Source organism: Zootermopsis nevadensis, unplaced genomic scaffold (genome assembly GCF_977971745.1).
Source record: "Zootermopsis nevadensis isolate Lab colony 2312 unplaced genomic scaffold, Znev_1.0 Znev_ptg000009l, whole genome shotgun sequence".
In the NCBI taxonomy this organism is placed as follows: domain Eukaryota; kingdom Metazoa; phylum Arthropoda; class Insecta; order Blattodea; family Termopsidae; genus Zootermopsis; species Zootermopsis nevadensis.
Window position 1 is genome coordinate 5,703,030 of NW_028259141.1, and position 13,462 is coordinate 5,716,491.

General features: G+C 37.2%; 2 protein-coding genes across 6 annotated transcripts; both read left to right on the forward strand.

The window, feature by feature from the left end:
• The first annotated feature begins 267 nt into the window (after positions 1-267).
• LOC110833381 (uncharacterized) lies at positions 268-4,742 on the forward strand. Of its 5 annotated transcripts, none has more exons than XM_087345658.1 (2): positions 268-431; positions 1,195-4,742. In XM_087345658.1, the coding sequence occupies exon 2, from the start codon at positions 1,247-1,249 to the stop codon at positions 1,955-1,957; it is 711 nt and encodes a 236-aa protein (XP_087201784.1). In that variant the 5' UTR covers positions 268-431; positions 1,195-1,246; the 3' UTR covers positions 1,958-4,742. The 5 variants fall into 5 exon arrangements, with proteins under 5 accessions (XP_087201784.1, XP_087201782.1, XP_087201780.1 ...); XM_087345656.1 differs by having other exon boundaries at positions 269-431; positions 1,191-4,742; XM_087345654.1 differs by lacking the exon at positions 268-431 and adding an exon at positions 580-756 and having other exon boundaries at positions 1,191-4,742.
• A 984-nt stretch (positions 4,743-5,726) lies between these two features.
• Positions 5,727-11,828, forward strand: Rcd-1 (Required for cell differentiation 1). Its single transcript, XM_087345651.1, has 6 exons — positions 5,727-5,883; positions 6,066-6,190; positions 6,803-7,118; positions 8,647-8,841; positions 9,686-9,777; positions 11,257-11,828. The coding sequence occupies exons 2-6, from the start codon at positions 6,072-6,074 to the stop codon at positions 11,438-11,440; spliced, it is 906 nt and encodes a 301-aa protein (XP_087201777.1). The 5' UTR covers positions 5,727-5,883; positions 6,066-6,071; the 3' UTR covers positions 11,441-11,828.
• Positions 11,829-13,462: the final 1,634 nt, after the last annotated feature.

Consider the following 13,462-nt stretch of genomic DNA (forward strand, 5'->3'; position numbering starts at 1 on the left):
CTTGGAATAAAAATTGTTGCCAAATAGTTTAAAAAAAGAATCAGAATTGTCTTGACGGTGTTCATAGACACCTATTTTAGTAGTTTTATGGGCAATTTAATAATAATATCATTGCAGTTTGTTTAGTGTAATCTTTCTGTTCTATTATGTTGTGGTCAGGAAAAGAAATAATTTTCAATGATTTCCAGACAGGTTAAGAAGAAAGACAGCAAAGTTATGGTCCTGGTGGTGCAGCAATTAAACTTTCTAGGTTAATGTCAATGTATCATTTATAATGTACATTGTTTCGGACCCTTGTCAAAGTTTCTCTGGTAATTACAATCTGTAACGTTCTAAAAAAGTTGTAAGGGCCTGTGAGTCGGTAATTCATATTCAGTTCGAGCATTCATCAAAAGTGTAATATGGCGCTTAACGTCTTTAAGACGCAAGTGGTAAGTGAAAATACTTAATACAAAAATATGGTAATGTCTGGCATTGAGAGAAGTTCTGCTGTAATATGATTTTTAAATATCGTATTATTTAGATGCATTTAGCGTTCTTCAATCTGATTCTAGTTTTGTTTGGATAATTCCGCGGCTAATTTGATTCTGTAACCATTTGTTTTGAATATACCGTGAAGTAATTTGTATATAACGAAGGCTTATGAGTTTACGTGTGATTTAAAGAAGTAGTGAACAGAAGCAAACATTAAAATATATGAAATAAATATCAATCGTTCATCATATTTTTGTTTGGAAGATGGTGTGTGTTGTTTCGGTAAATATCAGCACAATAATGTTGCTGAGGTCAAACATAACCTAAGAACTGTAAATGTAACAAGAGTTGGACTCTTGATTGATAATTCAGGAATGAAATACAATAGCCAAGAATCCACGTTTCAGTAATTCAAATACATTATTATACAGTATTAAAACCCTTTCATATTATTCGGTGCACAGGTTTACAGTGTGTTCTGACTATCTGTAATAGAGCAGTGTGAATTGTTTGTTTAATGAGCAACATATCTTCTGATATAGAAAGTATTTATTTTATATGAGGCTACTTTATAGAATCTCATGTGGTTACTGTGGGCATGATCAAGATGATGGAAATATTAATAATCTGGCACACTTGAAAAGGCAGTTTTACATAACATGTGTAAAATAACTTTTTTTTGTATGTTACATTGATTTTGATGCAATGTTTTAAAGACAGCTCGTGGCTTTAGCCATCCAGTTCAGGCAGTCCTGTAGGACAGCATCTACACATGTGGGGTGAGTTGCAGCGAATCACACCAGTCAATACATCACGAAGCCGGCCATCATTCTGGGGGGAAGTAACACATGTACAGGAGCTGTGGCAAGACTTCCTTCTTCCACTTGTCTCTACAATGGACAACGTGGCTGACAGACCGTCGCCATGTGTCATGTGCATGAAGGGCACGCAGACCACCACCAACACCACTCCACTACTTCATCATGATCATGTACATGCTACAGACAGACCATTTAGTTGTGATGTGTGTGGGAAGGGTTTTACCCAGGCAGCTCACCTGACTCGACATACACGAGTGCATACAGGTGAGAAGCCATTTTCATGTGTAGTGTGTGGGAAGAGCTTCTCTCAGTCGGGTGATCTAACAAGGCATACAAGGGTCCACACTGGTGAGAAGCCTTACTCATGTACTGTCTGTCTGAAGAGGTTCTCACAGTCAGGGGACTTGAGTCGACATACGCGGCGTGCTCATCCTGGTGAAAACCCATTCTCATGTGCGGTGTGTTTGAAAAGTTTTTCCCAGTCGGGAGGTTTGACTCGTCACACAAGAGTGCATTCTGTGACAAATAGAGTTTTGTCCACGACACATGAAGTTATGTTACAACCAAACAATTTCTCTCGTCAGACCCGTATCAATGTGGACCAGCGACAGTTTTTCCCTGATATCAACAAAGAGTTTTCTCACCTCCCGAACTTACCCTGACATGATGGAACATTTTCCTGTTCAGTGTATGAGAAGCATTTTCCCACTTCAGACTTAACCCACATCCAGAACATACTTGTTGGAAAGTTGCTTTCTTAACAGCTTCCACATCTGTGCAGCTCATAGTAAATTAATCTGGGGCTGTTCTTTGGTACAGGGCCAGTGTTTGTACCATCTTTATATCAATGAGATACCACATAGTTTTTGTAGCAAATTCATTTTTATTTCTTTGATGTGTACACCATGCTACAATGGGCCAGTTTGCAGTCTTCCTCTTAAGTATAAAGTGACTGTCAGGAGACTTAGTATATTTATAATGTTATTCATGAAATATGTAAATCCTGGTTTCCATTTTTTACGCATTTTCAGCCCTACCGGCCAGAATATAAAAATCCTTCACAGTTTAAATCTTCATTTAGCTCCGAGGGTAAGTTTGTGTGGCACACTACCTCTGTTTATTTGTATGACTTCTTGGAATGGTACTTTGTTAAGCACAGGTACAGATTTATATACATTTACCTCAGGCCTGTTATAGGGTAATTTTACTCTAAAGATGGGGGTTTTAATGTCTTTAAATTATCAGCAAACCAGCCTGTCACATCATGGTGTCATTACCCTGAATGTGAAAAATTGCCACAGAGTTACTAAGCTATATAGTGGAATAACATAAATATGCAAATTTTAATTTTTTTTATAAGACAGGCTTTTTGGTCGATGTATTAACTCTTTGAAGCTGTGACTTGTTTAAGTAATAAGTAAACATTTGGTTGCTAGTTTCAAGAAAACAAACCAATTCTGTGTCACAAAGATTCATTTATTAATTCTGTTGAAGGAAGTATTTACAGTTTATTCTGAGAATTATGCAAAATTCATTAATACACTGCATGGGAAAAATTCAAAATTAGTGACTGATGAAGTAGATGGTACACATAGTTACCACTGAGCTCTAAAGCATTGAGTATCTTGTACTCTATGCTTGGCCACATTCAGCCCACTCCCTCACAACCTTTTAATTTTAACATCTATACAGTGTATTGCTTATAATTCTTTATATTTTTTATACATAAGCAAGTGTAATTTTATTATATGGAAGGAAGGCAAAAAATCTGGTCCTTTTTTTTAAAGAACACCAAAATTTGTACAGTGAAAAAATAAATGAAGAAACTTCAAATATCAGGCACTTTTCAGAGTGATATTTTGTTAAGTATTTTTTCCCCCAGCATACGATTTTCAGGTAAATAATAGGCAGATGTGTGTTATAAGGAGGAAATTATATTGTGATGAAATATACCTCTTAAAACTGAAATTATTATTGAAATGTTTTAGTCCCATCAGTGGCATTGTGGGTTTATAGAATGATGCTGCTCATTTCATGTTTTCCAATTATGAAGTATGCTACAGTTTTTCATTCATGGTGATGTTAGAGTGCAGTAGGCAACGGGTAGTTCTTACTTTGTGTGTGGAACTTGGAGTCTCTGTTGAAGTAAGGTTCCATATTTTTAAAATAAGAAGCTGATAGATACACTGCCAAGATTGTGTGTGCATGGAGTCTTGATAGCCATTTATCTAATCAGCATTAACCACTATTACACCTGATACACACTTCATTTGACATAACATAACCACACTTTTCCCTGTTCTTTAAATAAAAAGAAAGCTTTGTGCCTACCTGGAAATTTAACTTGCCAGTGACTGCTATTTTGAAACAAGGTGTTATTTTTTCTCCCCAGTCTCAAATGCAAAGGTGCAATTTTCACTACATCAAACTTTGTGGCTGCATCATAATTTTTTAATTTTTTCTGCATCTCGTCAAATATTCAGTTTCTTGCAGACAGTAAATTATACATTTGTTTTATTTAATTGTTTTCAAACAGCTATAATTGCAAAGTAGGTTCTCACAGTGGTGAATACAAAGTTGACTGCCTTTTGGGTTGTAGTGCTGTGTAGCCTGGTAGAAGTTTGTCAGTGTTTCAGAGGTCCTTCACCTCATCAGTTGATGGAGGAAACAAGGATGTGTGAAATGTTGATGACCTTCTACCGGAGTAAGTAAGATTGCCACCCAAATCAAAGCCTGAATATGATGTGCACTATACTTTTTGATTGAAAGATGTAATGACATCCTTAAAATTCTTCAGTCTGCATGGGAAAGCAAGCAAGAACCATTTATGAATGATTATGCAATTTAGCACCCTACATTAAGTGATGATAATGTTGTACATAACCTACAAGTTACCATTGATGAGGGAGGAATAACCTCAAATGACGAGATGTGTATGTGTCATATTGGTTCAGAAATTATCAAGGGGGGGGGGGGAAGAGACAATGATACCATATACCTTTGTTATAAAATATGTAATGTAGTCTGAAATAGTATGCAGCAAAGATGACATGCCACTGAAGGGATTACAGTAATTTGTTAGGGTTGATGTAGGCTTTGGAAATGTCTATGTCATCCAAGATGTTGGTTAAGCATTGTTGTTAAATATACAAAAATGTATAAAGACAAGACTGTGTACAAAGTATGTTCAGATATATCAGATCCAGTTTGGTGTAATGTAGAGAAATGAGCAACCTGTGGGAATGTCATATTTTATAGTTCAATTTACTGATGACCACACTGTTGATATATCCCCTTCTGTATTCTAGAATTTACTTTGACTTATGTAATCCCACGATTGTTTTTAACTTTGTACTGACAATGTGTCAGTCATATCCCACAACTGGATTCTGATCATTCAACCACAAGGTGATTTTATATATATATATATATATATATAAGTATTTGCATCATCAGAGAGTTTTATTCCCTGATTTCCTTTCTGTAATCATCTCATGCCTTCAAATGAAATGTCATCATGTAGCAATAGAACAGTGGCATAGTTAAAAGTTATACAATTATTCAGGCTGTAAGCAGGCTTCTTACTGCAGATTAGGCAGGTTAGTGTAATGGTTCAAACCGTGTGAATTTTGACATAATTGAAATTCTGATTGGATAATTTTTTTCTTCAGACTGCAGAAGGAATAGGAGTACAATGGGATTGTACATAAACTGTTTGTGGACTTAAAGATAGCCTGTAATTTATTTTTGTAGGATGTACATTCTCATAAAATTTGGAATAAGATTTAATGTACTTAGGCTAATTAAAATATGTTTAAACAAAAAGTATAGCTAGGTCTATAGAGATAAGTCTGATGCGTTTTATATTCAGAATGGTCTGAAACAAGGATATGCTTTATCACCATTGGTTTTCAACATTGCTTTAGGCTCAAGAAAACGAAGGATTGCAGCCGAATTGGACACATCAGCTTCCGGTCAATATTGATGATATTCATTTATTGAGTGAAAACTTAAGTGTCATAGAGCATTATTGGTTTGGAAGTAAACACAGAGAAAACGAAGTATATATTCAATGCATGGGTAAAATGAGAAATTCTGTAAAAATTTTATTGGAAATTGTAAAGGAAAAGTCTGGCTGTAGTTTGGAAGGAAATGTTAAAATTGGTGGTAATGCTGGATGGGAGGGTACAGAATACATTTATCTGGTTCGGAATAAGGACTCGTGGCAGGGTACAGGAATGAACCGTTGGATTTCACTGAAAGGTGGCCATTTTTGCGACTAGCTGGGCGATTATCTGATTCTCATAGTGTAATGCATTGGAGAATCAATGTACAGAATTTTACCGACTGCGCTACGGACGTATAGACTGCTGATTTCACTGCTGACATGCTCACAGATGGCAGTAGAGGCTCACGTAACTGCGTGAAAGGTGCAAACGTTTCCAACCAATAGCATTAAGACGCACAATGTTGTAATGATGGCTGAAATTTGTGGTGGAGAGACTGTGATATTTATAAAAGTGATAGTTGTCCAGTGAATCTAGACGTATTTGTTTTTTTGTGATCACTAGTTTGTTTGTGGTTCTAGGTAATTATAGTTGAGTTTTTGTTTTAGAGAATGCATGTATACATAGAAATTGGATTTACTATAGTTCGTATAATAGCGGTTAAAGTTATGTATACAAACATATTTATGGAATATAGCAAGAAGCAGTGTTTATATAATAACTCTCGTTACTGAATTAATATATATTTATGTTTTGTTACTAGCTATTCATGAGTTCCCAACAGAGCCCTGCTAACCTGCAGTCGTCGGTGGACCGCGACAAGATTTATCAGTCGATATTGGAACTCTCCTGTCCAGAAAACATGGAAAATGTATTACTTGACCTCAGGTAAGCTCTTTAGTTTATACCCATTTTATTTACAGTGCAGTGACGTTTATCCCAGATTCAGTTTTTTTGTTTAAAACCTGCTAGATTGAAAAGAAAATTGTAAATTAAGAAACAATTAAATCTGTTTGAAAATTCTGATTTGTTGGAGAATTATAGAAGTATGCCCAGAAACTATAAAAAAATACTGTATTTTTTGTAATGTAACCAACATGAATGTAAACATTTATTACTAAGCAAGACAGCATGCAAATACATACACACACACCATAGGCTTAAATTTCAGTACATAAAAGATTAGTTTATGCTAAACATATATGAAAATTATGTTTATATTGTTTATAATTACAGTTATAATGAAAAGATACATGGTAACAGACATTTACTTGTTTGTTTTTTGTATTATGTTTAATCAGTCAAGCATTGCAGCCTGTGGTTACATAGAAATAAACCTATCTGGACCCCATGTAACACTAAGTTCCTACTTATACCCTATTCTAGGCTGCTTTTGTTTTATGTAATTTAGTGCATGCAACAAAAGAAAAGGACATGTGTCTGCTCAGAAATTGATATTTTACTTACATATTGATCATTTATTTTATGCTGTGCTTATAGTAAGAAACGAGAGGTTGTGCCTGACTTAGCACCCATGCTGTGGCACTCATTTGGTACTATAGCAGCTCTCCTCCAAGAGATTGTGAACATCTACCCTGCAATTAATCCAGCTACCCTGACAGCTCACCAGTCAAATCGTGTCTGCAATGCCCTAGCGCTTCTTCAGTGTGTTGCATCGCATCCTGAGACCCGCTCTGCATTTCTACAGGCCCACGTACCTCTCTTTCTCTACCCATTTTTACACACAGTCAGCAAGACTCGGCCATTTGAGTACCTCCGCCTGACCAGTCTTGGGGTTATAGGTGCTCTTGTCAAGGTGAGTTGTTATTGAAGTGTTTCATTATACAGGTAGCCCTTGATTTGTGCCAATTTTGAAACCAGAAAGTCAAAAAGTTAAAAGAAATATATTTTACTATTATTTATAACATTTTACAATGTATCTCGTACTGATTCTTATACTAAATCGTAATTCTTACATCGCTGATTTTGAATAAAAATTATAAATACAGTCATCCCTGCAATTACGTATGTTTCGTTAACGTGAATTTGCTCCAATGAGATCGATGGATCGGTAAAAGCTGTTTGTGAAATGCAAGCTTTTGCATATGTGAGTATGCTGTCATTCAATTTCATTCCTGGCGCTTTAAACTTTCAAAGGACGAATTTAATCTCTGCGGAGGTCCCAGGGTTATTTTTACTACGCGATTTTCTATAGGTCGGTGTCTTACTTGAATGCAACCATAACTGCAGAGATGACTGTACACATCAGTCACGTGAAAGAATCGCAGTCAGTCATGGGGACGAACGAATTGCCGATTGTAAGTGTATAAAAAATATTTTTTAAATTCCCTTTATTTTATTTACGATATTTCAGAGCTTTAAATGTATATTACTCGTCAATGTTCGGGTGCTGGAAACACATGTAATTGACTTCCCATTGATTTACATTATAAGAGAGTTTCAATTTACGCCGATTCCGATTATGCAGGTTCGTCCAGGAACACATCCCCGCCGTAAATCGAGGGCTACCTGTAATGATGTTCTACTGAAGGTTCCTGTCTTCTGGGATGTAGGGCCGTGCAGTCTGGTAGATGTTTTCTGAAATTTCAGAGGTCCTCGCTGCCTGCACTGTCAAAGCCTCAGATCTCACATACTTTATGACAAATGAATGAGGGAATTAAAACAATTACAAGGAATTTAATTACTCCATTGGTTTTTTTGGGCTGTTTAAATGTATGATGTTACAGTGAGTGGCACATTAAAGGGAAGCTTTATCTTGCATTCCTCATGAAGTAGATACCATTTTGTTCCATGTAAAGATGGATACAATTGACCTCTTAAGTGTTGCATATTTATTTATCCAGGTTATGGACAGCTTCCAAAGAAAGTTATTCTACAAATCTCCTGGGGGGTTAGATAATACACGTGGACATTTTTCTCTGTTATAGACCATTTCATCGTGGCTGCAAGTGCCTGGGATCTAGAGAAACATTTAGGATTGTATATCCAATTACAAAATACACAGAAACAATAATAATATAAAAAAATTCAAATCTTATGCTCTTAATGAAAGAGAATTATAAAGAACCTTGGGACGATCATGTTTAGTTATTTTAAACATTTATGCTTCAAAAAATGGGCAGAATTGTAATAATTTTTTATGTTAATAATAGCAGGCATTTATTTAATTTGTGCTTCTCATTTGATGGAGAACTACATTCTTTTTCATTCTATATCATGAAGGGGACCCCCCCCCCCCCCAATTTATAAAATGAGACTTTTATCTTTGGAAGAGTGTAATATCTTGGTTGCATCATACATTCATGCATAATTCTGTGTTGCAGACTGACGAACAGGAGGTGATTACATTCCTTCTGACTACGGAGATCATCCCCTTGTGCCTTCGTATCATGGAAAGTGGCTCAGAGCTCTCAAAGACGGTCGCAACTTTCATTCTTCAGAAGATCTTATTGGATGACAGTGGATTGTCCTACATCTGCCAAACATATGACAGATTTTCACATGTTGCCATGATATTGGTTGGTACCGCATGGTTCGAGATTGTTGTGACTGTAGAAAGAATTCACCTGATTTAGTATCTTTCATTGCAGGCTTTTTGAGAAACAGCATTTTTGGGGTTAACAGCCGCCTCATACCTGTGTAAAGGTTGCCTTTTATAGAGAAGAGGGAAGATTATTTAAGTTACTTTTAGTTTTACAATCTCCTGCATGGAAAAAATTATAATCCTTAAAACTGTGAAAACAAAAAGGAAATGTTGGAACCACGCAACTTGTCCATCCAGCATCTGGTTTAACAGGTTCCTCCCAAATCTAAAAAAGGAAAGGGAAACATTAGTTAGCGTGCTGGAAATCACTATATATATAAAATAGATTTGATGTGGATGAGATGTATGACTGTTGGTATCAGTGTGATTTGGTTTTGATTTTGTTCGTGGCATTGCTGCAATAATACTGTGGGATGGTTTCCGATGATGTGGATTATGTCTAAGACAGTACATTAGAATCAGGATTTATAATATTACGTAGCAACGGGGTTGCCACTTCACAGATTAGATTCTCAGGCACAGCAAAAGTTAATATGCAATATAGCAGTTGTGTTTTACATATGTCAATGCTCAATAAGATGACTTTTTCTGGGATGTTGCACCATGTAGTGTGGTAAATGTTTACCGACATTTCAGAGATGGTGCATGATGATGGAGACAACAGACACCTCTGAAACATCAATAAACTTTAACCAGGCTACAGGTCATAACATCCAGGAAGACAGTCGTCTTCGTACTCACCACTGTGCAAACTTGAAGTCTTGCCATTAATAAGTATTTAATGAACATCGGACATGATTCTGCTTTTTACGTTGCAGGGCAAGATGGTTCTTTCCCTAGCCAAAGATCCGTCAGCTCGCCTCTTGAAGCATGTGGTGAGATGTTACCTTAGGCTTTCAGACAATCCAAGGTAGGTGTGTTTCTCATCCTGTCTGTCTAGAGTGGTTTGTCACTGTGGTGTCCACTACGTGAGTCTGTATCTCCGCCGTAGAATATTTAAGGATTTATTTTAGTGATCTAAGAAACCAGTTAGGAAAGAGTTTTATTTTATTACATTGCCAGCTGTACTGTTGATATCGCCTGCTGAGAACAATAGTGATGTAACTCAGAAATCACAGTTTCGAGAAAAATGCCTTCGAACTTTTGGCACAACTTCAATCTTTCATTCCTCGTCCGCCATACAACTTATTCGAGTAATTCCTTTTACTTTATTCACTATATGCTTTGAATTAATGTAATTTGTAAGTTTTCTGCTTCTTGGCTTACGTCTCTCAAGCACGAAGAGATGGAGCGAAACCTTCCTGACAATAGTGGCGTTTATCGTTACCTAGCAGCATAGGGCAGACCTACACTTCCACCGCTTATGCATGATTTCAAGGTGAATATTGCAAGTCTATTTATGGACATTGCTCAAAATCGGTGATTTCTGAGTTACGTCACTAATGTTCTCAGCAGGCGATATGTTGTTCCTTGTTCGTCAGGCTTTCTTCCTTAAATACATTTAATTCAAAGAATCTTTATTGAATCATTTGAGACATTTGTGGGGTGGTGGCAAGGAAAATGAAGAGCCAGACTCATAAAACACCTTCACCCAGATCATGATTCAAACCATTAAGCAGTTTGTTAGCAGGAATATGTATCTCTAGTATTTGAAAGAAATATGGTTTGAATTGCAGCAGGGACACTGGTTTTCCTGTATGAGTTTGCTCGTTTGTTTGTTGCCTCCCCCCCCCCCCCCCCCCACCAGTGATTTGTTTCTACCTTGATATAGACTGTGACTACTGATTGCCGAGTTAGGTCCATCATATGTATTCGTTCTCTCACATATCTTCTTCTATGGCTGTCCGTTCCATATTCGGTCCATAGCCTCCTCAATTCTCCTCTTCCATTCGGTCCTCTGTTAGGTCCATCTGTCCGAGGCTTTGATCGAGGTTTCGAAACATCTTCCTTTTTACGGTGCAAGGTTGTTAGCCTTGTGACCAACCCCCAACGTGGAGAACCAGGGCACCTGTCTTAGTCTGACCTCTTCCCCTCGACCAATCTGGCTAGGGAGGCCCTACCAGTAGGTATGCTACCGCCAGCATAGCTCTTGGGGTCACTGAGGTACTCAACCCCCACCACCACGACAAGGTGCAGGTACCATTAAGTGGGGAATTTCACATCGATAAATTAATAATATGAACATTTCAGCCAAAATGCATTTTGAAAAAGTATACTTTCAGACTCTGAATTTCAGACAGGCAGAAATAGCTCAAAATGTAGTTTATCTGTCATTCAATCTTGGAAGGCTCTGTACCATAGAATTTAGTTACTGATATTCATCCAGTTTTGCTAATGGCGATTGTGTGAAATGTGCAGTGTGGTCCAGGCTCCGTGTTTTTATTTGTAGGGCACGGGAAGCCTTGCGACAGTGCCTGCCAGACCAGCTGAGGGATGCCACGTTTGCCAACTGTCTTCAGGATGACAAATCTACAAAACATTGGTTGTCACAGTTATTAAAGAATCTCGAGACAGGACCCGTTACTGTGGGAGACCCTCAAAGCGTTGTGATCTCGCCTCTTGTCCCCCAGTGAAAGTATGATTATGAATTTTATAACTTAGTAGCAATCTGAATTATTAAACTGCAGTCTGTGACACAAGTCATTCCTCAAGACACAGATGTGTTTCAGTTGAGTAATCCAGAATTAAATGAAAACACGGTGATAGCCGATGCATGATGAAATTGACGAGATCTATAACGGCTGCTGGAAGCTGAATCAAAGAGTATTATGGTCTTACTGATTTTTTAAATTTTCTTACAGTAACAAAAAGTTCAAGTACAATAATGCTATGTGAATGTGATGATATTATCGGCCCCCAAAGAAGGGCGTTAGCAGTCTTCTAAACTGTGAAATTAATTTTGTCCCAGACTAGATTATATATTAATGTATATTGTAAAAAGTAAAATTTCTAAATACGGGAGTTTTGTCATACTGTCATTTTAATGTGAATGTTCTGGTTATTCAAGTGGTGTGCTACCTTACCACTAAAACTGGAGGAATTTATAACACCACATTATATTATTACCACCTCTTCTTCTTCATCATGATTTTGACGGGTTTTAGAATTAGTATTTTGGTTGCAAGAAAGAATTTGTATATTCAAAGTGCTTCGGATGTAAATCTAACAAATTTCCATTGTTTGTTTGTTACCACAAGAGAGTATTGTTTAAACAAACTAGAATTAAGCCTATTTTAATATAATGGGTTGTGTCATGTCACAGTGGCCGCACGGTCTGAGGCGTGGGCCTCGTGCCGCTCGGACACTGGGACTGTGGGTTCGAATCCCACTCTCTGTGTTGTGCCGTCCTGTTAAAGGTAGAGGCCTTGTGATGGGCCGATCCCTCGTCCAAGGAGTCCTACCAAAAAGAGGGGGGAATAAAGCTAAAGAAGAAGAAAAAAGGTGTTGATGGGAGCTGGTTCATGCTTTCTCCTACGTTGTCATGTTCCACCTGTCTTTTAGACCGTTCTTTGGACGTTCATGTTGCAGAGCTAAGGAAATAAGAATGACGATCAGCCTCTTATCAACTTGTCAGAGAGGGATCTCTGGGAAGACGTGGAGCTAGACGTTTGCTTTGCAGTTGATACTACAGGTTTCTTTAGGCAAAGAACATTGTAATGCAATACATGTTCTCCTTGGAGGTCACCAATTTCCTTTTTGCTCGCTTTTCATATTTTTGTTCTGTCATTCTTTTTTATCCATCCATCCAATGATGCTACAACCAAAGCCAGGCCCTGGCTTCCGCCATTTTGGTCAGATTTTGCAGTAATTGGGTGTTACGATGTAGGGATATTAGCCTCGTGATAAACACCCGGCAGTCCTGGAGGACTTTGCAGCTATAACCTCAAATGTGTATAATTAAATTTCATATTTTTTTCCTTTCCCCATGCATGCTTCATATCCAGCCCAATTTACCCTTCTTAACTGACTAATAGTATTTTATGAAGAGTACGAAAATTAAGCTCGTATAATCTTGTCAAAATATTGTTTTGTTTAGTCTGCAGACAGTCATATGGCCTCTCTGTCAAAAGATTAAGTTATTATCTAAAGTGTTACTTAATTTGGGGGGACAACAACTTGCATATAACAGTACTAAATAATGAAAGTGTTAAGGCAGAAACCTCCATTTTATACTTGTTACTACCATGTTAATAATTTCATTCCCTATATTCTGCCTTCTACTTTTCATAGGATAATGGAATTAGTGAGGTTATGATATGTCAGATTTGGTTGTTGGTTGGGGGAAACAAAACATTGTCTACCAGGCACACAAAAGAAAAAGGCCTGTGTGAAATAAATAGCACTTAAGAATGTGAATGGGCGCATGAGAGGAACCAAAGTGGAGTTAAATCTAGAGGTTTTATTGCCAGAGTTAATTAATTTCCACTTATCAGGTCTTTGACACGTGCAGAATACAGCCAGAGCTGGAAATTAGCATATTTTTTTAAAGATTCTATTTCTGGTGCCCTAAGACGCTGTAACTATACAACTTTGTATGTAACTGTATTTCCTCGGTTTTCCAACTGATTTCTAGCATCTGCCTAGTTCTGAATTGT

What these genes read in the sequence shown, in the direction of transcription:
- Rcd-1 (XM_087345651.1), top strand. Translation starts at nt 6,072, where the DNA reads ATGAGTTCCCAACAGAGCCCTGCTAACCTGCAGTCGTCGGTGGACCGC. An exon ending in AATGTATTACTTGACCTCAG is followed by an intron (nt 6,191 to 6,802) that starts GTAAGCTCTTTA and finishes CTGTGCTTATAG; the next exon opens with TAAGAAACGAGAGGTTGTGC. An exon ending in TTATAGGTGCTCTTGTCAAG is followed by an intron (nt 7,119 to 8,646) that starts GTGAGTTGTTAT and finishes TCTGTGTTGCAG; the next exon opens with ACTGACGAACAGGAGGTGAT.
- LOC110833381 (XM_087345658.1), top strand. Translation starts at nt 1,247, where the DNA reads ATGTGGGGTGAGTTGCAGCGAATCACACCAGTCAATACATCACGAAGC.